The sequence below is a fragment of the Ascaphus truei genome, chromosome 1, assembly GCF_040206685.1.
Source record: "Ascaphus truei isolate aAscTru1 chromosome 1, aAscTru1.hap1, whole genome shotgun sequence".
NCBI classification, from domain to species: Eukaryota; Metazoa; Chordata; class Amphibia; order Anura; family Ascaphidae; genus Ascaphus; species Ascaphus truei.
Genome location: NC_134483.1, coordinates 331,057,270 through 331,082,787, shown reverse-complemented (window position 1 = coordinate 331,082,787; position 25,518 = coordinate 331,057,270). Strand labels below are relative to the sequence as shown.

General features: G+C 43.1%; 2 protein-coding genes across 3 annotated transcripts in view; one reads left to right on the top strand and one right to left on the bottom strand.

The window, feature by feature from the left end:
* Positions 1–652, bottom strand: part of SARAF (store-operated calcium entry associated regulatory factor) — a 16,488-nt gene extending 15,836 nt beyond the window's left edge. The window contains exon 1 of one of the 2 annotated variants that reach the window (XM_075607371.1): positions 253–652. In XM_075607371.1, the coding sequence (XP_075463486.1) occupies positions 253–355 (103 nt within the window). In that variant the 5' untranslated portion in view covers positions 356–652. The remainder of the gene's footprint in view (positions 1–252) is intronic. The other variant, XM_075607379.1, reaches the window with a different exon arrangement.
* On the top strand, positions 259–25,518 carry LEPROTL1 (leptin receptor overlapping transcript like 1). Its single transcript, XM_075607393.1, has 4 exons — positions 259–1,042; positions 14,521–14,596; positions 15,666–15,852; positions 20,538–25,518. Exons 1-4 carry the CDS (start codon positions 1,027–1,029, stop codon positions 20,652–20,654), a joined length of 396 nt encoding a protein of 131 aa, XP_075463508.1. The 5' UTR covers positions 259–1,026; the 3' UTR covers positions 20,655–25,518.

The following is a 25,518-nucleotide window of genomic DNA, read 5'->3' as shown; positions in this document are numbered from 1 at the left end:
CGGTCAGTGGCCCCTCTGGCAGTGAAAGGGTTAAGTTTTTTTAATTTTATTTTTTTGTGGGGAGACCAAGCACCCATAAATCCGGAGTTCAACCTGCACAATGGCATTTTCACTCCACTGAAACCCATCACACTTTTGGCTGCTAAAAAAAAACAATGAGACTGACTCCACAACAACAAGCCGCAGGAAGTCAGTGCGAGCTGGCCTGCCTGGAAACGCCACCCGTGCATCTTTTCCTTGCCAGCTGCGCACCTCTGGCCGGTCTCCCATTACCTGGCTGGTTCCAGCCCCGCACCGGTGACAGCAGCTGCAGGACGGGGAGAAGGGTCAGGAGCAACACGGCGACCACTGCCATCTCCGCCGCTGTCTTCCACACACTTCCGAACCTTCACACCGCCGCGTTCCACGGCCCTCTGTGACGTAACACACCCCCTCACCGCGTTCCACGGCCCCCTGTTGCGTCACAAGCACCCCGTAGCGTTCGCGTTCTAGAACCCTGAGGACACTGAGCGAGTAGGGGGCGCAGGACACAATCCCGGGATTACACTGACATTACACACACTTTCATCAGCACTCCTGTCGTGTTATTTTTCTAGTGTCAGGACGTGACAGTCTCCCATTGGCTGTTGTCGTGGGCGGGGAGAGAAGGCGACGTGAAAGGGCCGGTGTCATTTATTGTTTAATAAAGTTTATTTAAACGGGGAAAAAAAGAACAGGGGGAAGGAATTAAGGAAGGAACACTTCCGGAGGAAGTGGGGTCTGTGTTGTTATCGGAGATTTGTTCAGGCCGGGAGTCACCCGTTGTAATTCATTGTATGATACAGTATATACTGCTAGTGTGGTTATCAAGCACAAGGGTATATATATAGAGCCAATTGTAAATATATATATATATATATACAGTAATGCATATTAACTTGTAGAGCGTATTTTAAATATACATTCTCACAGATATATTTTGGTATATACATATATATATATATATATATATATATTCATATCTTCAGGAGTTGGACAGTCACCGCCATGGCTGGCATCAAAGGTAATTTTATCCTCATATCTAATGTAAACTGTTAAACTAAATGTATACATGTTGTTGTTCTGTATTATTATTATTTTCATATGTAATGTGCCAGTCTATACAGCTGTATATAGAATTTTGCAGTCACAATTAGTCCCTGCTCTGAAGAGCTTACAATCTAATTTCAATGCCTGAGGTACAGAGAGATACATGACTTGCCCAAGGTCACAAGGAGAACCGGGTTGTCCCGTTTTATAGACAGTGATAGTGCAGTGTGGTGAAAGCATAGCGATCATTTAAAATACAATAAAAATATACTAATCTTTGAGCGTATAAAAAGTAAGGGTGTTAAAGTGGGGAACGGGTACGAGTCTCGGGGTTTCCCTGTGCTTGGATCTCTGTCTGATAGCTATCTCATGTTGGTACGTAAAGGTAATCCAGCGGGAGACTGCGGGGGACTCTTAATGCAGCATCCCTATGGTGGTGTTCTACTTACATGCATCATACAGTATGTCCAGATCTGTTTCTGTATAAATATTGGTACCGACCAAGTGACAGAACCAGGACGTATGTGATGATCTGCAAGCCACATGTCGTCTGAATTTGTAAACTATTCTGCCTTCCTAATGATCCAGCTCCACATAAGACTATATTGAACTAATCGTTTTGTCGGATAGGTTAAAGCTCTCCCCTTTTTAATGGTTTACTTTTCACTACTTGATATTGTAGGCGTCTTGCGTGTTGAGATACATGGGTGTTTCTCGTTATAACTTCCTCAGGGATTTGTCACCTTAATAAGAGCATTTGAGAGATCATGATAAGCTCCCATATTACAGCATTAAAGAAGTAGTCCAGCCCCAAACCGTTCTTTTGAAATGTATTTGTATATTCTGTGGAACATAGTGGTAACTGAAAGGTCCTTTTGTATGATCTTTAATTGTTGCACGTTCTTTTATTGTTTTTTTTTTAGTGAGTGTTGAGTAGCCTTTTCCATTGGCTGGAAATGTCTCTCCTTCCCCGATTAAAGCTGCAGTTCCCATGTTGGGTTTTTCTTTCTGCCCCCCTAAATATTATTTTTTTACCAGGATGGGAGACTTCTGCGCTGAACCAGACTCTCTTTCAGCTCCAGGGACTCTCTTTCTGTTTTAATATAGACCATATTGGCAAAATGGTCCCTACAATAGGCGCTATAGACCAAATTTACTAAACCGTGTTAGTCCTGTAGTGCTATAAAGTCTCTTGTGTTTTTGGACTATATAGCAAAAAGTCTCCACAATGTTAGGCAGTGCCTTAGGAATATTGGAACAACTGAAATTCTCCAGGAAAGGAAACTTTCCCTGACATTGGATAAGAAAGGGTTAAAGCATCAATGATTAAGTGGGGATTAGCAAGCAGAGCAAGTCGTTTTCAGCTGATAGTCCCGTGACCAGCTGAGGATACAAAGCTTTACCATCCCTCAGACACGAGACGTATAAAGGTCATAATGGTCCTATTCATGCCACTATCTGACGTAGTGGAGCCCTTCAGACGTTGCATCTTCTGATGGGATCTAGCAAACAGATTTTGTTCTTTTAGATTTCGGGAGGTTTTCCTTCCTTGCATGCCAGAAAACGTCTGTTCTAACCCTGGCTGGAGGGGAGTAGAACTCGTTCCTACGGATGGAACTAGGCAGGAAAGTGGTGATAAGAGTACTTGTTTCTATGTAGAGATTCTTTCCCATGTTGTAGCTGTGTTGTGTAGTTTGAGGATTTTCGTTCTTTCTATCCTTCTAAAGCACCATTTCTGCACGTTCATGCAGGCCTCTCTTAAACTTCCTTGGACTTTGTAAGTGGGATAGATTCCCTTTAAAGTGTGCTTCTTCCTGGCATAGAAGATTGTGGCACATAGGATGAGAAACTCGTATCATAGTTTAGTGATGTTGGGCCTTTGGGACGGGGTGGGATAAGCAAATAAACCGTAAGGTTGAGACAAGCCGAGGACTCGGGTTATTACAATCGTAGTCTCCCTTTCATGGCAATCCTTAAAACTACACTTGTTTAAGTATAATTATATAGTAACTTTTAAGTATGTCAATTTTGAGGCGTTAATCCTCACCTCAATAAATGTCCCACATTACTTTTTGCATTCAAACCTGTGAGTGCTCGGCCTACACTTTGCCTATGCATTGGTCGATCATCTTCGGAGCACCCAGGCTGCTGCAAATTTGGAACAGTCTGCCTGTATTTCCTTGTGTGTGGTTTACGAGCTGCTGAAGGATCTACCTTGCCATGGTTGACAAGAGTCCTGCTACCTCTGGCCACGGGCCCTCTGGCACTGTCAATCACATGACTGATCTTCTGAGCGCTAATGTGGTTGCATCCTGGTGGGTTAACGCCTGTTGGTTCTCTGAGATCCGGAACGCCCCTTGGAAAACTAGCATAACTCCATGTCATAGAGCAAGAGCCGTAAGGTCCCCCAGGGCGTCACCGTTCATGAAGTGCGTTGTACGTTTATAGGGCACGGAAGGGGTTATGGTAGTAATGTCATTGGCCGCTCTAGCAAATGATGTGTTTAGCCAAGTTGATAATGGGTGAGGTTGCACCTTATATGGCTTGCCTGATAATCTAAGGCTGCGCTTATAGTGACAGCGGCGCGACGTCGCGGCAAAACATGCGCTGCCGCCGTAGCGTGCGCTTATAGTAAGCGACGGAGCGACAGATTGGTCGCGATCGCAGGAAGTTATCTCTATTTGATTTTCCAGCGACCGTTGCGTCGCCGACACAATAAGCACAGCCTAATTGACATCAGTTGGACTACAGACCAGTCCAATGATCACTTGGTGTTGCTTGAGGAGGCAGAACCTGTCATAATAGAGCAGAACCAGGTCCATGGGAATCCGCAATTAACGTATGAAATCCTGCTATTGATATGGTTTGAGAACTAGCTCCTAATCATGGTGGGAACTCATTGGGCTTTGTGTATCAAAACAAAACTAGTGGAACGCTGGGGCAAAAATTACATTGATGAAAAATAATCCTATCCCTATACTCTAGATATTTGCTGGATGCATATGTGCCTTTGTTTTTACTTAAGAATTACTGTTATGCCTTGGTAAATATAAACCATGAAGGTTATAATGCTCTGCTATGTGTACTGCTGTCTTTTTATTACAAGCTTGCCAAAGGCCCGGCACGCCTAAATTATTTTACTGGGCGACTGGAACTTCTATATAGGACATATATCTGCTATGTAACTAAATAACCCTTGTGGGTCACTAGTTATTTCAGCACTCTCTTAAAATTGGGTAGTGTTACAGCGCTGGGAGGTGTGTTACAGCGCTGGGAGGTGTGTTACAGCGCTGGGAGGTGTGTTACAGCGCTGGGAGGTGTGTTACAGCGCCGGGAGGTGTGTTACAGCGCCGGGAGGTGTGTTACAGCGCCGGGAGGTGTGTTACAGCGCCGGGAGGTGTGTTACAGCGCCGGGAGGTGTGTTACAGCGCCGGGAGGTGTGTTACAGCGCCGGGAGGTGTGTTTCAGCGCCGGGAGGTGTGTTTCAGCGCCGGGAGGTGTGTTTCAGCGCCGGGAGGTGTGTTACAGCGCCGGGAGGTGTGTTACAGCGCCGGGAGGTGTGTTTCAGCGCCGGGAGGTGTGTTTCAGCGCCGGGAGGTGTGTGACAGCGCCGGGAGGTGTGTGACAGCGCCGGGAGGTGTGTGACAGCGCCGGGAGGTGTGTGACAGCGCCGGGAGGTGTGTGACAGCGCCGGGAGGTGTGTTTCAGCGCCGGGAGGTGCGTGACAGCGCCGGGAGGTGCGTGACAGCGCCGGGAGGTGCGTGACAGCGCCGGGAGGTGCGTGACAGCGCCGGGAGGTGCGTGACAGCGCCGGGAGGTGCGTGACAGCGCCGGGAGGTGCGTGACAGCGCCGGGAGGTGCGTGACAGCGCCGGGAGGTGCGTGACAGCGCCGGGAGGTGCGTGACAGCGCCGGGAGGTGCGTGACAGCGCCGGGAGGTGCGTGACAGCGCCGGGAGGTGCGTGACAGCGCCGGGAGGTGCGTGACAGCGCCGGGAGGTGCGTGACAGCGCCGGGAGGTGCGTGACAGCGCCGGGAGGTGCGTGACAGCGCCGGGAGGTGCGTGACAGCGCCGGGAGGTGTGTGACAGCGCCGGGAGGTGTGTTACAGCGCCGGGAGGTGTGTGACAGCGCCGGGAGGTGTGTGACAGCGCCGGGAGGTGTGTGACAGCGCCGGGAGGTGTGTGACAGCGCCGGGAGGTGTGTGACAGCGCCGGGAGGTGTGTGACAGCGCCGGGAGGTGTGTGACAGCGCCGGGAGGTGTGTGACAGCGCCGGGAGGTGTGTGACAGCGCCGGGAGGTGTGTGACAGCGCCGGGAGGTGTGTTACAGCGCCGGGAGGTGTGTGACAGCGCCGGGAGGTGTGTGACAGCGCCGGGAGGTGTGTGACAGCGCTGGGAGGTGTGTGACAGCGCCGGGAGGTGTGTGACAGCGCCGGGAGGTGCGTGACAGCGCCGGGAGGTGCGTGACAGCGCCGGGAGGTGCGTGACAGCGCCGGGAGGTGTGTGACAGCGCCGGGAGGTGTGCTGTGCGAGGAGGCTGTTTAGTAAATATGCACTATAACTTTTCATTCCATTTGGTTGAGACAAGTGTAGGAAATGTGCAGTGTGGCTGGAAGAGGCTACATCATCGATAATATAAGAATCATCTGAGGGTTTATGTTCCTGGCATTCAAGCAATTAGCAATTACTTGTAGTGCTTTAAATACCTTTGGTACTGACTTTTCCATTCAATGTCCAGAGCTTTGAAAAAACGCCTTAAAAATGTTGTGTTTTTTTGTTGTTCTTTTTTTTAAACAATGATGTCTACAACGTATTAGTATCTTTGCTCAAGAACAAAGGGCATAAAAGCACAACAGAGGATGTATAGAATATTTAGACTTGCTAGGATCAGTCCCTTCTTTGCCAATGAGGCCAGCGATGCATTGCCCTAGCAGCAAAAAGGTTCATTGTGACGTCCCATCCAAAGTTGAGAACAAAACCATTTCAAATCAAACGTTCTTTCTTCAACTGGATTTTTAATCAAATCTAGTTTCTTATTTAATTACTTTAAAATAGGTTACCAAACGCATCAGTTGCTATATTTTGGCTCTTCTGCTAATGCCTTTAAAAAGCCAGTTGAAGGAATATACTTTTGCTCATGTAACGTAACGGAAGTGCAAAGTTTTTTTATTTTTTTATTGTGCAGAAGAGCTCATCCCTTGCCAAGATCTATCTTGCTGCAGGAAACCACACACATTATATGCGGTTATTTCAGAGCTGTTGTGCTGATTGTCATCCGAAGCTCTGCTGAACTAAAGGGTGCTACATTTTAGCACGCCTTAACTCCCATTCATTTGAATAGCCGCTAAAGTTTAGCACTCTTTAGTGTATCTGGGCCAAAGTGCACTTGCCTACGGACACAACCATGTCTGTCTCCATCAAATGTTGCCTCGCTGAGGACTGGCATGAGCTTGTCTCTAATGTCGTTTCTTAATCAATTATGTGCGGCTTAAGCCTTTTGATGTGTACTCCTCTGATCTCGCCAGCTTCATCTCTTCAGCATCTCCTGCTTTGTTCTGGAAAGGAGCGTGAAGATGAAATATTGAAACTGGTATTTGAAGTGGGGGTGTAGTGAATTCCCACGGGACTCCGATCTTCCTCTTCTGAAATATCCGGTGTTTGCCCACTTAAACACCTGGCAGGACATTACATGGTAAGAAGAAAGAAGACGGCACGCCAGTTGTCTTGGCGAAATTTTTGTTCGTTGTACAAACATACAAGGATCAACGTTTTGGTCACGACAAAGGTCCACACTAGAACGAAAACGTTGTTCCTTGTACTCTTGACCACTGGGGATACGGTTTTCTTTCTTCCCAGGATCTGCTATACTCCAACTCGCTGGGCCTTTCTGAGCACACGTGGCAACTCTTTATCGTAATTGTGAGTGTACCTACCTTCTCCTTTATCTAGGGCATTAAATGGATCATTTTGTTAAGGTTTTTTTTATTATTGTTATGTCTGTCGCGGCTGCGGATGACAATCCAGAGAGTTCGTGCTGTTTTAGATGTCTGTTTTTTATAAATATGAGTAGCCCATTACATAAAGGAGCAGTCAACCTCTCTCTGCTAGGCCAAGCAGAGCTGGTGGCGCTCACCTAGAACATATCATGAGCTGATTACCCATTGTTTTCATAAAAATAACATTTTCTGTCTTTCCTAAATAAAGGAGAGCTATGTATGGTACGTTAGTGCACATGAGCAGTATATATCAAGGGAGGAAACAGCAATTTCATGCCTCTTCATTATATGAACTTTCTTCATGTTTAAAGTGGATAATTGACTGTGCAATTGCAATTTATAGAGCCCGTCTTGAATGATTATTGCAATATTGAAGACATTCTTTCTGGAATGGTTCATAGACTTTTATAGGGGGGGGGGTTCTACAGTGTGGTTTGAGATTATGTATATTGTATATGGGATTTCTAAATAAATGTATATTTAAGAGTATCATGTGACTGTTCTAGTGCTTATTCATATCATATGGAGAGTACCATCTAATTTTAGGGTGTATGTTTTGGGTGGAGACTTGGAGTTTCCCATTTGCGTTGACTAGTAAGATGTACACAATCAGGATCGAATATTCTGTTTTCCTTTGTAATGGTGAGGTTGAGCAATGTATAATTTTGCATCGACTTAGTCCAGTCTCTTGTTGTTTCTCATTGGATGAGCGAGTTAAGTGAAGACTTCCCTTACACTTTGAAACCTCTTTGGTTGTGTGTTTGTGTGTTTGTGTGTTTGTGTGTTTGTGTGTTCTCTCTCCACAAGCCAAAAGCCTTGATCGATTCTGATGAAATTTTGCGGGCACCTTTTCTTCCATCCTTACTTAGGCCGCGTCCATAGTCAGGGAGACGTCGCGCGCCCCGCAAACAAGCGGGTGTGAGTCAATGGGGACGGCCATGGAGCGCTCATGCACGAGAGCGACGGTGCGGCTGAATTTTCGCGAGACAGAATGTTTTGATTTCTCCACTTCACTAACTGTAAAGAACAATCTGCACATTTACTTTGACGTCTGGGTGGCAGTGATGATAATTCGCTGCGCGATAGGCTTGTGATCGGTTTCCATGGTACCCACGATGTCCGTATAACTTTCTTACATCACGGCCTTCTTGAGAATAATAAATTGTGTTTTTTGTTTTTGTTTTTCACCTTTCCTAGTTTTGTTGTGGATGAGATTGTTACATGGAAGAGTTTTGTGATATTATATTAACTGGATCAAGCCGCAATACTGTGAGTTGAAGTGATATTCAGTATTTACATTTTTGTTGGACTTCAACACGGTGCTTGATCATCGTGACAGGCAATAGCCGCCTTTGTGTGGACAACTTCATTGTCGTTACCTCCTAGGCTGTCAGTGGAAACCAGGCTAATTGATAGGTTTGTATAATATCACACAATAGTGTGAGAATTAAATTGGCCAGGCATTACCGTTTTTAACTGAAGTTTGAGACTACGAACACAATTGGGAGACAAAATATATAAATTGATGGCGTCTCAAAGTTTGTTTTTCCGTTGTTTCTTTCCGTGTTATGAAGGAATTGGGTTTCCTCGCTCATCCAACAATGCGGTATAAAATGTAGCGTTTTCCTAGTACGCTTAACAAAGGAATTGGCTTTTTATAATGATGCCGGTCACATCTTTTGTTGAGACATCCATCATCCACATGTAACCTTTTAAATACGCAGCTTCTATGAATTCATTTTGGTCCTAGGTTGGACTGCCCTTTAACATTGGATGCACTGCCTCTGTTTCATTGCATTAGAAAACTTCCAATAATGGTCTTATTTTTGTCTAAATTTCCATATAGAAATATATGCAAAACTTGCATTTGTATGGATTAATAATAAATGCTACCTAACAGCCTCTCCCCCAAACCTTAATAGAGCCAGCTGTGCGGCTGGACGATACCCCACCCTGAGGCATACCCCTTCCCACAATGAGCAGCCACTGTGATGGTGGGGGTAAATGTGACTGCTTTTAATAAAGGTCAAGCCAGCCATTACCCCTACCTGTCAGTAATACATCTGTATATCTGTATCTCTGTATCTCTGTATTGTAAGCCTGGTTCCAGCACTTCAGGTACCAGAAAAATGAACAAAACAAAGAAAATAACCCCTCCAAAAGCGCTAACCTACACTAAACTAAGTGCTAACAATATTGTGCTAAAACAATGATAAGTGCTCGTGCAACATCAAATTAATATCAAAGTGACTTACAAAATGCTGTGAGAAAAAAGCAGCTAGGTGACAATGACAGGTATTTCCAAACCTGATATAAACAGTGAACAAACAAATATAAAGTCCCCAGCACTAAAGTCCAAGATACCGTGATCTTTAAGGCAGTCTCTAGTCTTTAAGGTGGTAGTTGGGCTCTGATATAGATGCTCCAGATGGGATGATGTCCTTGATGTAGATGGATACACCGTCTGAAATAACAGATAAACAGACACACCTGATTGCGCAGTGTGTTACAGCAATCAGAGCCCTATCTGAGATGTGAAAGAATCCTACTCGCATAATAAACGCCAATACATTCAGTGGAGAGAATCTGTGCTTGCTCCCCTTCTAATCCGCTCCTCACACGAACCCCACGTGGAGACAGCTTACTGGAGACAGCTTACAGGGTACACCCTCTATCCTCAATGGCATCGGGGATGCGTCCGTTACGACACCTCCACCAATGCGAGACAGGAATATGTACAAGATAGTGTAGTATGAACAGACCTTTATTTCTTAAAACACTATAAAACGTGATAAAATACACTCACATGGTGCAATAACAGATGGTATTGCTCAATATGCCGTCCGCAGCTTGCATTTCCTGATACCACACCGGAGAGAATCACTGCACACACACACGCTGTCGACTTGGCGTGTGACGTCAGTGCTATAGGAAGCTCTCCCTGCGGCAGGACTACAATGGCTGGGATGGTTCAAAAGACTAAGCTCCTCCTCCCTACGCGTTTCGTGACACGTGGTCACTTCGTCAGGGGATGGTGGAGCTTAGTGTGTGATGCCTTATATGCAAACCCAGATGGAGAGATACTCCTACTGGGGGTGGGGCTTAGCTGCAATGTCGGTCAAGGGGGATCAGCTCTGACACTAACAGCGCGATCGGGGTTAATGCCTTGCCAATATTAAACATATATACCCACATAATGTGCAATAAATGAGAACAATACAATGAATAAATTAAGAACAAATAAAAATAATAAAACAATCATACTTACATATAAACAGCCATGTATTGCCATGGTATAGATCACATATTTATAAAATTAATAAATTCAATATGCAATCCCTGAATGTTTTACATAAAATATCCCACTCTGCTTAACTAGGATAAATTAAGAGTCCTTCAAAAAGGCTGCAAGGTCAAAATCAATGTTAAGGCCTTAACATTGATTTTGACCTTGCAGCCTTTTTGAAGGACTCTTAATTTATCCTAGTTAAGCAGAGTGGGATATTTTATGTAAAACATTCAGGGATTGCATATTGAATTTATTAATTTTATAAATATGTGATCTATACCATGGCAATACATGGCTGTTTATATGTAAGTATGATTGTTTTATTATTTTTATTTGTTCTTAATTTATTCATTGTATTGTTCTCATTTATTGCACATTATGTGGGTATATATGTTTAATATTGGCAAGGCATTAACCCCGATCGCGCTGTTAGTGTCAGAGCTGATCCCCCTTGACCGACATTGCAGCTAAGCCCCACCCCCAGTAGGAGTATCTCTCCATCTGGGTTTGCATATAAGGCATCACACACTAAGCTCCACCATCCCCTGACGAAGTGACCACGTGTCACGAAACGCGTAGGGAGGAGGAGCTTAGTCTTTTGAACCATCCCAGCCATTGTAGTCCTGCCGCAGGGAGAGCTTCCTATAGCACTGACGTCACACGCCAAGTCGACAGCGTGTCTGTGTGCAGTGATTCTCTCCGGTGTGGTATCAGGAAATGCAAGCTGCGGACGGCATATTGAGCAATACCATCTGTTATTGCACCATGTGAGTGTATTTTATCACGTTTTATAGTGTTTTAAGAAATAAAGGTCTGTTCATACTACACTATCTTGTACATATTCCTGTCTCGCATTGGTGGAGGTGTCGTAACGGACGCATCCCCGATGCCATTGAGGATAGAGGGTGTACCCTGTAAGCTGTCTCCAGTAAGCGGTCTCCACGTGGGGTTCGTGTGAGGAGCGGATTAGAAGGGGAGCAAGCACAGATCCTCTCCACTGAATATATTGGCGTTTATTATGTGAGTAGGATTCTTTCACATCTCAGATAGGGCTCTGATTGCTGTAACACACTGCGCAATCAGGTGTGTCTGTTTATCTGTTATTTCAGACGGTGTATCCATCTAAATCAAGGACATCATCCCATCTGGAGCATCTATATCAGAGCCCAACGACCACCTTAAAGACTAGAGACTGCCTTAAAGATCACGGTATCTTGGACTTTAGCGCTGGGGACTTTATATTTGTTTGTTCACTTCAGGTACCAGGGTTAATGGGACGTTCAGCTGGAATTTTGCAGAGTGATCAGTGACCTTTCCAAGTAACTATTTTATGTAACTAAAGTTATGTTACATTTCCACCCATCAATCAGGGGCTGGGTCATATTGCAAACACCTGGGGGAGGGAGACCCCTAGCTAGATCAGATAAGCGCAACTTTAGCTGTGAGCTCTGAGTTCTTGAGCTGCGACAGATGGAAAAGAAGCTGTGAGTAACTGGGAGAAGCTGAAGCAGATCCTGCAGGAAGAAATAACAAGGAAAATCTCTTTAGGGAGGTCCCTGCACCCAGATCTATAGGGTAACCCCAGTTTCCCATGTGTGTGTTGATTTACTGTAAATAGTTGTGGATATTTATTTTTCCAATAAATTAATTTTATAAACTCTGTTTCTGTCCGTCAAATTGATCCTGTGTGATATGACAGCCACTTTACCTTTTTGTTTCAACATTGCCCCTTATTCCCCCTAGATTGTAAGGTCTCCAATGCAGGGGCCCTTCTGTTACCTTCTGTATCTGTGTGCGCTTGTCTGTCCTTACTTGTATGTTATTCTGTTTATGCCATTGATATCACTCTGTACCCCCCACTGTACCGCGCTGCTGAATATGTTGGCGCTTTACAAATAAAGGCTAATACTAAAATGCCCATCATGCTTCCCCATAATTTACATTTTTCTGCCTGAGAACTGACCAAGTTTCTAATCATGGTAACAAAGAAGATTTTCATAGAATTCTTGAAAATACTCGACCAGCTCCCATATTGTCCTCTTCCAGACTCAAATCTAGTTTATAATACAATGACTGCTTTGTCTGACCTTCAGAAAGTTACATTGTGCCTGTACTCGTTCAGGGTGCCAGCTGCAGGACTCGGAGGGAGGGCGTGAGGGAGGCAGTGCTGCAGTTTGCTGGGCGATCTGTGTTTATCCCCCAGCAGACTTTTCAGCGTTGGGGAGGGGGCGGGGTTACACACGGCAGGGTAAGTATCCAAGTTGCAGTCATGAAATCATTCTGAAGAATGATTTCATTGGCTGCCTTGGTCCCTGTGACGCTGCTGCAGCTCCAAAAAACGAAATTTTCGTTTATTGAAACTGTAGTCAGCTTCAACTCCTGGCTTCGGAGACAGGGCAGTTGCTACCCTGACAACCAGTATTCAAATTGAATACTTTGTTTCTCACGGCAGCATGCCCTCCCTCCGAAGCCAGCACCCTGAACGAGGCCTAAGGGCTCGTTCAGGGTGCCTGCTTTGGGATATGGAGGGCGCGCGTCCGCGAGAGCGCGCGTTACTTTTGTAGGAGACGTCCGATCATCCCCTGCCGACAGCCCCAGCGTTCTGTCGTTCAGTGGGCGTGTCTTTGACGTCACATGCTAAAATCCTCCCGGTCACAGACAGAGAGCAGGGATCCGTGTTGCAGTCTTGAAATCATTCTGAAGAATGATTTCATTGGCTGCCTGGGTCCCTGTGACGCTGCTGCAGTTCCAAAAAACGAAATTTTCGTTTACTGAAGCTGTCGTCAGCGGCAACTCCTGGCTTCGGAGGCAGGGCAGTTACTACCCTGACAACAAGTATTCAAATTGAATACTTTGTTTCTCACTGCAGCACGCACGTCAGCACGCCCTGCCCCCGAAGCCAGCACCCTGAACGGGGCCTAAGACAGGCAGGAAGCCTGCGATTTACAATATTTGTGTGGCTGTAGCCAATGATTGTTGCCATCCAGTAACATCTCATTTCAGTGATCCAAGCAACTGCGCATGTTGAAGAATATGTTGCATTGCAAATTATAAACTCTTCCAAGCAGACAGTGCTTTCCCCCAGCTTTACTTTTCTATACAATGTATATATCCCTATTCTGTGTCATATCCCCCTTTTATAACTATCTGAGCCAGAAGGCTCCATCAGACCATCAGTGATTTCTCTCCTTCCTCTCCCTCTCCTTCCCCCTCCCCTTCTCTCCCTCCCCTTTATCTCCCTCCCCTTTATCTCCTTTCTCTCCCTCCCCTTCTCTCCTTTCTCTCCTGTCTCTCCTCTCTCTTTCTCTATCTCTCTTTCTCTATCTCTCTTTCTCTATCTATCTCTCTCTTTCTCTATCTCTCTCTTTCTCTCTCTCTTCTCTCTCTCTTTCTCTCTCTCTTTCTCTCTCTTTCCTTCTCTTTCTCTTTCTTTCTCTCTTTCTCTCTCCCCCCCCCCCCACGACATCCGGGGCACCCCCTAATTTCCTTTAAAAAGGGATTGACACTTTTTGTAGTTTCTGAAAAAATATGACCTATGACCAATTATGGCTGGCAGGGTCACCAGTAAAAAAAAAAAACACCTTGACGTCCTCTAACTGGCAGCCACAGTAATTTTGTGTCCACCCATCAAGTATTCTTGCCTAGTGGACATAAAGGGATTGGGGGCCAAGGATCCGCTCTAGGAGACCCCTCCAGTTCAGGGAAGCTTCAAACAAAGTATAAAATCTGCAAGCTTTGTGGACTGCTGCTTTAAGTCAATCAACCAGATGTGTTTTAGAAATGTAAATGACTATATTGGGCTATACAGAGTGGAGCAATGAATTATACCCATTTTAGAAGGTACATGTTTGTATGTGTCATAGTCTTTGTGAGGTTGTGGTAGCCCTTTGTGTGTTAACAGGGAGACTGCAGGCCAAGTCTTAAGTGTGTGTGTGTGTGTGTGTGTGTGTGTACATATAAATAATCAAAAGCAATTAGTGATGGCCAATTGTAAGTATTGCAGGGACTAATGTAATGTGTTGGTACCTGGTGCAGCAAGATAGTGAATTTCCTACATCTGACACACTCTTAAAAATTAGAATAATTTGAGTGTCCTCTAATTAAAAACTAAGGCGTTTTATTCAAACATTTCTCAACGTATTAATTGTACAATTTTGTTTTGGACACAGCTCTGATCAGTCTTTCATTCGGCGGAGCGATCGGACTGATGTTTCTAATGCTTGGATGTGCGTTGCCAGAATATAAGTAAGACTCTCTAACCCCTACATATAACTTCTCTAAGCCAAGCATGCTTTTTATCGATGATGAGGATCACGGGTAGAATGACGTTTTGTCCATACCAGCTTGATCGCGTGTCAAACTTGTAAGAACAAACCAGAATGTCCTATTCTCAAAGCTCCAGTCTTCTATCACGTCAACAGGTGTCTTGTGCACAGATGTTCAACACTACATGAAATGTCTGTAAATATAATGTATAACCTCCATCCATTTAAAGTAACCACAATTCCGATAGGCTGGCACCATTGGGACTTGAGTGGTACCGGATTGTTGGATATTCCGGGCTATTGAGTGTCACTCCTAGCAATACTCCAAGACACATTAACATCACCTTTTTACATTATACAGTAGTATAATATCTATAAGTACAGAAACTGAAAATAATAAACAGTAATTTTGTAAATAAGTGACTAGTACAGTACTAATAAAGCAATACCTTCAAATTCAGTTATTGGCTAGTGAATGAGCCATCAGGTGCCTAACTATCAGGAGTTCCAAACTATAAGATAGCGGACTGTCGGAATTGTACTTTATTGTCAACATAACTCTGTGCCCAGGACATACTTGAAAACGAGGTAACGCTCAATGTATTTCCGATGAAACATTTTATAAATAAATGGAAAAATCCCGATAGTCCCTGAAGCTTCTCCTGGTTGGTACACTGTTAGAATGTATTTATTTCCACTACAATCCCCGTGGGAGTTCATCCTCCATAGGAATCTCTACCGCACATTGAACTTTTTAACTTTTATAGATCTCTTTTTATGCAGTAAGAATGCACTACACTCACAGCATCCACTAGTGTCCTGCATGAAACGCACGTTGATCTTGCCGTATAAGCATGGAGGGCAAAAAAAAACTAAATTCAATATATTTACAGCACCAGGGCATGCTGTCTTTGTGACTCAACTTTTCGCAGTGGGAGCCATGTGAAATTCCTAGTGTAGCTTGGGAACCGCTTGTACTGTACTTTCTTCTTATTTTGCATGATGACTTGTGCGCTCACAAACATTTATTTTCTTTCTCTTTCTTTTAGCCAATACTGGCCACTGTTTGTCCTGTTCTTTTACATCCTTGCTCCTATCCCATACTGCATAGCAAGGAGAGTGGTGGACGACACAGACGCTGCAAGTAACGCCTGCAAGGAGCTCGCCATATTTCTCACAACTGGCATAGTTGTGTCTGCGTTTGGCATGCCCATTGTATTTGCCAGGGCGGATCTGGTAAGTGAAATATACAGCGAAGGACTTCACCACAGGGTGTAGAACAGATAGCCACGGCTGTTTGGCCACAGCCATTTCGCCTTGGGCTGGCCGACAGTTGTCCGCCAGGCCAGTTTGCACCGCAGATGACCTAGACAGTCTGCGGGAGGCCGGGCCATTTTGGGTAATGCCAATAACTGCAACCTAGGACCTTTAACACCTAACTTTAAATCCTAACCTTACCCCTAATCCTAAACTTAACCCCTAACCTTAACACCTAATCCGAACCATAATATTCCTAACCCTAAAAAGCATAAAACCTGCAACAAAATGGCCCTAGCAAATAGTCCCGTTCATTTCAGCACATACCCGTAGCTTAAAAGACATTGGCTTTTTATTTTGACGAATTGGAGCAGAATATATTCTAAATTGTTAAACAGTAATTGAAATAAAAATAAAATGATTTTCTATATACTTGATAAATTTGAAGGGAATTGATAACGAAAAGATGGGAAAATGTCTTATTTTACAGCCTCTGCTAGCTTGTCACTACCACTGTCCATAGCATAACCTGCTAATTATTGATTCCGTCAGTTTTTGATACACTTCCGTATTACAGTTTGATACACTTCCGTATTACAGTTTGATACACTTCCGTATTACAGTTTGATACACTTCCGTATTACAGTTTGATACACTTCCGTATTACAGTTTGATACACTTCCGTATTACAGTTTGATACACTTCCGTATTACAGTTTGATACACTTCCGTATTACAGTTTGATACACTTCCGTATTACAGTTTGATACACTTCCGTATTACAGTTTGATACACTTCCGTATTACAGTTTGATACACTTCCGTATTACAGTTTGATACACTTCCGTATTACAGTTTGATACACTTCCGTATTACAGTTTGATACACTTCCGATACAGTTTTTGTTCTGCTGATATTCCACAAAATGCTCCCAGTGATCCCCCGATTAGAAAAATATTTCATATGATAACAACGGGTATCCCACACTTAGAATAACACCGCATAACAAGCGGACCATAAAGGCTGTGGTGGCACTAAGGCCGAATTCCAACATGCTTAACATGGCTATAGGATCCCCTTTATAACGCTAATTGATGCAGACCACCAGCCATATATGATCAAAGTGACTTCTAGCAACTATTCTACTATGTAACTATGTACGGTAACAAGTTCATCCCAAACCGTAAAAAAAAAAGGTAGAGAAGAACCCAGTGTAGCACTCAAGTTCACCCTCTGGTGATGTGTATGATTTAAAACATAAACTTTATTAAATACAACACATATATAAAATATTGGGTATTAAAATGACGTACTAGAGGTCAGTGGATCATGATACTGACAGCCGTGAGGCTCAGGATCAACATAGTATGTGTGTCCTATATGTATCAATTATCACAGAGGAAACTAAGCAGAAATCCTGATATGGACCTCTGTGAAAGGTGAATAAGTAGGGTGTGCTCCGTAGAGTACTATGTCTACAGGTCACAATGGGCAATATATGCATAGACCATAAATAAAAGTGGTGTGACTAGTAGTAACTGGTGCACATGTAAAGCAAATATAATGTGCACCAGTAGATCTCAGTGTGCAGTCAGTTAAGATCCTCCTCAGTGATATAGCTGTAAGCACAGTGCTGTGTGAAGCTGACCTCAGGTAACCTCCTGAGGTCCACAGTATGGAGGTGTAATACCCTGTAGTGACCTCAGCGGCAACGTCACAGATGGCACTAATGAACACTGTGCTAATAGTATGGTGGTGGGCACCCTTATCAGGTGAGCTTAGCATATAAATAGACACTGTACATGAGGAGGGGGTGGCTGCGTAAAGTGAAACAGTAGCTGTGGTAGCTATGAGTAGTAATATACTCTAAGCACATAACTCACAGAACTACACTCAGTACTAAGTAGAGAGCACTAGCCCTATCAATATTCAATAAAACGAGGCTCTAAGTGTCCATCGGGGCACTACAAGCCTATATATCAGCGCGAGCAGGACACCGCATCAACTCGCGGTATGAGATATGAGAGCAGAAACAATAACAGTCCTGCGCATGCACGTGTGGGGACGGAGCCGACGCGCGTGTTTCGCGAGAGGCTTTCTCAAGGCGAATGGTAATACTTATAGCTTACCATTCGTAATACTTATAGCTTACCATTCGTAATACTTATAGCTTACCATTACATAGTAATACTTACATTCGCCTTGAGAAAGCCTCTCGCGAAACGCGCGCGTCGGCTCCGTCCCCACACGTGCACGCGCAGGACTGTTATAGTTTCTGCTCTCATGTCTCATACCGCGAGTTGATGCGGTGTCCTGCTCGCGCTGATATATAGGCTTGTAGTGCCCCGATGGACACTTAGAGCCTCGTTTTATTGAATATTGATAGGGCTAGTGCTCTCTACTTAGTACTGAGTGTAGTTCTGTGATTTATGTGCTTAGAGTATATTACTACTCATAGCTACCACAGCTACTGTTTCACTTTACGCAGCCACCCCCTCCTCATGTACAGTGTCTATTTATATGCTAAGCTCACCTGATAAGGGTGCCCACCACCATACTATTAGGACAGTGTTCATTAGTGCTATCTGTGACGTTGCCGCTGAGGTCACTACAGGGTATTACACCTCCATACTGTGGACCTCAGGAGGTTACCTGAGGTCAGCTTCACACAGCACTGTGCTTACAGCTATATCACTGAGGAGGATCTTAACTGACTGCACACTGAGATCTACTGGTGCACATTATATTTGCTTTACATGTGCACCAGTTACTACTAGTCACACCACTTTTATTTATGGTCTATGCATATATTGCCCATTGTGACCTGTAGACATAGTACTCTACGGAGCACACCCTACTTATTCACCTTTCACAGAGGTCCATATCAGGATTTCTGCTTAGTTTCCTATGTGATAATTGATACATATAGGACACACATACTATGTTGATCCTGAGCCTCACGGCTGTCAGTATCATGATCCACTGACCTCTAGTACGTCATTTTAATACCCAATATTTTATATATGTGTTGTATTTAATAAAGTTTATGTTTTAAATCATACACATCACCAGAGGGTGAACTTGAGTGCTACACTGGGTTCTTCTCTACCTTCTCTACCTATTCAGTGTATACCCAGAGCACCGTTCACCGTTCATTTTCTTTGAGGCAGCAGCAGGGGCTCCCCTATCACCTTATCCCGTAAAAAAAAAAAGCCTGCTAATTAAGGCCTAGATCCACAAAAGGAGGCTAAGATTCAGCGTGCCTTTACTCATATTCATATAAAGTGGAGTCAGAGCTTACTTAGCACCCTTATGTGGATCTGGTTTGAAGTATGCTATTGTACAAAAAGCTATTATAATTTATGGAAGACATCTCTGATTTCTGTGATTGACAAATGGTCTAGGTATATCATTATATAATTATTTGATTCTAAAAAGTGCGATGAACCAAAGCCCAGATACTAATACTAACCTACTGTTTTGGCGGTGTCAATGTGCCCAACGTCTCAATTACATATTGATACAGTAATGCCCGTAGCCAAAAGGCCTCTAACATTTTGAACGATATATTCTTTAATTGAGTTGTCTGTTTATCGGAGTCTTCTGGCTGCAAAATCAGGAGCAAGATTGATGTGAAAAATTAAGTGTTTTGAATCCGTTTTGCAGCTGGGAGACTTTGATAAATACAATCCATTAGAATATTAAAAAAGGACTGTATCTGTTTCTTCTTAACACTTTCTCTGCCATTGTTATGCAATATGCTGCTGATCCCGCCCACGTTGAAAGGCTTACAATGTTGGGATTCTATGAATAGATTTCACTGGTATTGCAGCCATTAAAGAGTTTTTTTTTTTTAAATTTAATTATAATTATCCTGTAGTTAAAAAAAAAAAAAAAAAAAAAAACATCCGTCATCGGTAATATGACACATTTACTACTTTTTAAATGTGCAATTGCACACAGTCGGCCAGGTGAATTTCTTACGGGGAGTCTGAATGCGGAAGTGTTTGCCAATCAAGTGGTTTCTTTACCCTTATCCCATCCTGACTTCATCCAAACAACCAATGAAGTTAAAGGGAGGTGGGGGCTCTGGCTGTACAAGCACTTGCTGATCACAGTGACATCACACACAAGGGAAACCAAACCCCTCCCAAGTCTAACTTTAACAAATCCACTAAAAATACTTCATGATGTCAGATTTCTGTAAAAAAATGCATCAATTACACAGATGAGACCCCTTGAACATGTCACTGAAATGCGTTCCCTTTGGTCCTAGAAGGAATCTCTCCTCTTTAAAATTGCTTATCGATCTACCCGAGACCCACATGTAACGTGCGACTGAAGCATTTGCGTTCTAGGCTTGTAGTACAGTTTGCGTAAGAGGTGGAGAGTAAAGTGGATTGAACATGTACAACATGCAAATGTATTCAGCTGCTTCATTGTCAACTTGCACAGTGCTCTTTTTGGTTCATTTATCGAAGTCTCCCACCTGCCAAAGTAGAGCTAAAATAATGTGCCACATGTATCCAAGAATATCCCCATTGGTTTCAATGGGAATGCTATTGCTTAATAATTCTGGTGCAGCCTCTCTCACAGGTTTGCAGCTGAGAGACCTGAGAAATAGCCCCTGCCTTTGTTTCTAAATGGCTCTTACTTGTATTCACAGATTAAGTGGGGAGCGTGTGCGTTGGTCCTCACGGGAAACGGCGTCATCTTTTCCACCATTTTAGGATTCTTCTTGGTCTTTGGAAGCAACGACGACTTCAGTTGGCAACAGTGGTGAACTGCAGATTACACCCGCCCAGAACTGCCATCAGCAGGCAGCCATGATTCTCACCCCAGTGACCATCCATTCAGCCAATAGAACGGACCGAGCATAGAAGTGACTTTAGCGGCCCTGTGGGAGTAGCATATGGAACTCCTTTCACAACTTATAACCATGCTTTTGTCATGGACATGCAGAATGGCTTACGAGGAAAGCTCTTTAACCAAGAATACATACTACTTCCTGTGTTGTACTTGTCAAAATTCAGATTTTATAACTAGTCTCCACTTTTTTGTGTTTTTGCAGCACTGGCCCTTGTTTAATACGCTGTGCAGTCGCTTCCCCGCCCTGAAGAAGGTTTTAGTCGCAATTATTTGAATGGCCCTGATCTCCTCTCTCCTGCACGAAGAAGCAGCCTCACAGGCAGCCAGCGAGCAGCGAGTTAATGCCTAATAAATAGGCCTTTTTAATAAAACGTCACTTTAGATTCTTCAGCATTACAGTGAACATCCATATCATTGAAACGATGAACAAACTTTTAGCTATTTTGTGGTATTTTACTTTGCCCATTTAATCTCGTGTGTGTGTGTATATATATATATATATATATATATATATATATATATATATATATATATATATGTATGTATATATATATATATATATATATATATATATATATATATATTTCTCTCAAATGAACATACAATTAACTGCCCTGCATGCTATGTAAATTCAGATCTTGTTTATTTTTGGGGGGTTTTTACCTCCGGAAGGTGAAAATATTACTGTCCTGTCTAGATCAAACAGATATCCCAAAATGTAGTACCTCTAGCAAAAAAAAAGTATATATGTGTAAATTAGAACCTCCTATAGATGACATTCCTAGTACTTTGAAAGGAAACACCCATTTAAATAGAGGTTAAAAGCAAACATAGATCTGTCTCATAGTATAGTAAAATGCTCCTTCAATGAAACGCCAACATGTTTAATTATTTTCATGGTTCCTGCTGTGCGATTATTATGAGGACCATTGAAACGGTTAAATAAATAATACGCTGAAAAAGAAATAGAAATACAGTGACTTAATTGGCACGTTAAAGTACATCTGCTTCTCCTCCCTATGCAGATACTTTCCATATCTGGGGGGTCATGCAGATATGTCCCTGAGCAGACGATCTGCATGATCAGCGCGTGTAGCCATGGTCAGTCCAGCATTTCAGAACGGTCACAACGATCAGGCACTTAAGTGTATTGAACTGTAAATAGTGTTGCTGCTTTGTACATATAACTTTATTTTTTTTCTCCTTTCTGTAGGTTCCTTATTGAACAAATCTATATATATGTATGTACATACCCAGATGGTTCTAACTCGCTTTGACTTCAATGGGAGTTGATGCTTGAACGGGTGCAATAACCCATTCCGGCACTTGATAACTGTGCCCTGTTTTGTGTAAGGTGCCGACAATTTCACAAAAAGATATTGAAAGCATAATCCCACTTTGTATAACAAACAAATGCATTTTTGTTGCCTGCAGTGGATATGATCGTAAGCGATGCTGACAATGTTTGACACGTCCTAGGCCCCTCCAAAAGAAATCTAATTGGCAATTGCCGCATTTACTGTGCACGGAAAAGGTCCTAACCACATCAAATGGCCCAAATGCAAGATGACGTGTGTTTTTCTTGCTGGCTAACGAGTAGTACAGGAAACTGCTAGCCTTTAACTGCCCAATTTTCACCAAATTCAACGGCGCCGTATTATCATTCCTAAAGTAGTGTGGTTTTCTGCTGGGACACCCAGAAGGGCACAGTGCACGGACTCCCCACTCTGTCTCTGTGTTAAACAATCTGTTCTGTAAGTAGAGTACGGGTTTGCAGGAACTTGTGTATCCCATAGGAAGAGCATCATTGTGCTGCCGGCTTTCCTTCTGCTGTTAGTGTAAATAATAGTTTTTTCATTAAACAACATATTCTGTTCTTGGCTGACGAGAAAAGGTGGGAAGCCCTGTTGCATATCTAGCAGACCTCACTGATTTTTATTATTTTTTCGTGGGGTAACCTTTAAAGAAAATCCATTTTTTTTGTTTTGTTTTTTTAACAAATTTAGCAGAGCCCGTTCATTTATTTTTTGGGCTACCATTAGGTTTCTGTACACCATGTAAAACGAAGTGGGAGTCTTTGTGCCATAGCGCCCCGATCGGTATTATCGCAGTTTAATGAGTAAAGCCCCAAAGCCTACTTTTCCTCCCCCCTCGCCCCCCCCCCCCCAAGATCTTCAAATGAGAACCTGACATTTGATCGTAATATATGTATTTATTTTTTCCAGTGTTTGGAGTCACTGAAGTAAAATGTTATTTCCATGTTCACACTTAGTTGATGAAAGAAGGCTTAATGAAAAATGCCTGTAAGTAGTTGGGATTCACAGGTGATCCTTTCTTCACAGGTTACACAGGTGTTTGACATGCCAGAAAGTTTGCCTGGCAAGTAATGTTCACAGAAGATATGGCGAGTACACACTTATTAAACATTACAGTGCCAGCTGGCCCATGTTTGACATGTTTTACTCATTTAAAGTCGCCCCTTTCAAGAAGACAACCACAGAACTGGGCTGTGAAATAACGTAGAACTGGATTGGATCAATACTGCCCAGTAATATTTGACTGTTTAATTAGCATTACACGTTTTGCCACTTTGAATATATTACAGCTACAAGTCCATTCAGAAAATCTTCTTGTAGCAAGTTTATATTTTTTTTTTTTTTTTTGAGACTCCACCTTTTTGTTTTTTTATTTGTGACGGGTCTGTGTTTTCGGTTTTAATTCGGTTGCGGCCCCCTCTGGCATTTTCCACGATAGTACTGCGCGTGCTCATCGCATGTCTTTTCCCAGAATCCAGTGCTGCAGTGAAAGCATTGTATGCTGAGAGATTAATGGGGAAAGACAGGGTTGCAGACCTGTCTGAGACGTAAAACGTGCTCACAAGTAATACTTTTATTCGCTGTACACTATGGTGGAGGATTTTTGTTACTTTTTTTTTTTTTTTTTTACCTGCTTTAACTTTTTGTGTTTGGTTGTAGCCACTACTTCAGCTTCATGCTGCATAGCCAGTGACCAACCTCGCAGTGGTGAGACCTAAAGAGTCGAAAGAGCTGCCTGTGAGGAGGTTTCCTGGCTATGCACTTTAACCCCGGCTGTGCTGAAACCGCTATGTAATGGCTTATTGGGCTCCATGTTAAAATGGACAAAGTGTAAAGTGATACTATGCGCTCATTTGCATGTCATTACCCAGAATCCCTGGCTGCAGTGGAAGCACTGTATGCTAAGAGATGATGGTGACAAGGAGGGTTGCAGTCCTGTCTGAGACATGTGAATGTGCTCACAGGGGGTGTTTGCATTTTCTGAGACACTATGGAATCTCTTCTCTCTCTATTGCGCTAGTCTCCCATGTCTCCTTCTGCCCAGCCTGGTCCTTAACACAAACAGAACATGGCAGAGCCGTGAAGATGGCGTGTGTGGACTTGGAGTTGCTGTTGGAGAAGCTGCTTTTTATGTGTTACCATATGTAATTCAATGTCCAATCTTTTAAGTGGGCTCGTTAGTTTTCTTCATACAAATCTACCATTTGGAAAGGACAAACCAGGTTTTTATTGGAAACCTTAAGTTTAGCAACTGCTCAAAGTGAATCTCTGTTTAGGGCCACTTTCTAACTCCCATTGAAATGTGTGAGTTAAGCCGTGTCGAAGCTCCGCACCCTTTAGTACATGAGCCCATATGCTTGTTACACCTATTTGTAGTTCACTAAGAGGCATTCGTGAAATGAAATGTCAAACCTAAGTTTGCACAGCACAATTCCCAGATCTTCAGCGCTTTGTATCCAAAGCATTTAAGCCTTCCATGCTGAAAACAAATGGCAAAAGATTCTCAGGGTTATGTTGAAATACTCTTTGCTTTCATAGCGTTATAATGGAAAATGTTATGCTATAGGCAAATCTATAGAGCCATGAATTGAAAGCACACCAGTAGTTTTTATAGGTTAAAACTCCACACAAGCTGGAAATATGCATGACTTTATTAGCTTGTTTTTGGGATCTACGGTAGATGGACCTAATTATTCACTGCAATTGAGAGATTCTAGCTTTTTTTACAATTCAAGGTAAATCTACAATATCTCCTAAATAGACATCCTTAGATCTGGTCTCTGTAGGCCTCTCAAAGAGAGAAGGGTTTACACAAATACACCATCTCATTGTTCATGCACCTTTGACCAAATAATTACCATGTGAATTGTCTGACATACTCCTATATATTTTAGTAAATGTTGCTTTGGCGACAAGAAGTAGAAAAAAATATTCGTTGGTTGTGTTGTTTAAGACGACTCGAGGCATCATAAATGATTGGGAGTGTCCCTGATAACCCCATGATATTGCTATGAGATAATGGGCATATTGGCCAGTATCGTTTCGTGTTTATCTGCTACTTCCGCTTTTATTGCATGGCCTTTACTGAGCAAGTCGGACAGTAGAACCTATCCATTAATCATTGTGGATACCAATAAGTTAAGCAGGCATCATTCAGCTCATTCAATGTGTTTAGGTATTTTATTCATCTGTGTCATTTTCTGTTGTCTTGCAACAAAGTTGGCCATAGCCCCATTGTGGATTTCCATTGCTAGACAACCCCAAAGGGGCTATGCAACAAAGTGCGATAGTGCTGGTTTGGATCTACCACATGGACCGTTCCATAGGACTTCCCATGTGGTAGTGCTGAATCAACATGATTGCACCTTATTGCATAAGCCTCAGTCTCTATGTATTATGCACTGAAAACTGTTGTCCTCTACAAAGAGAACCTTTGAAATAATAAAGATTTTAAGTATCAAA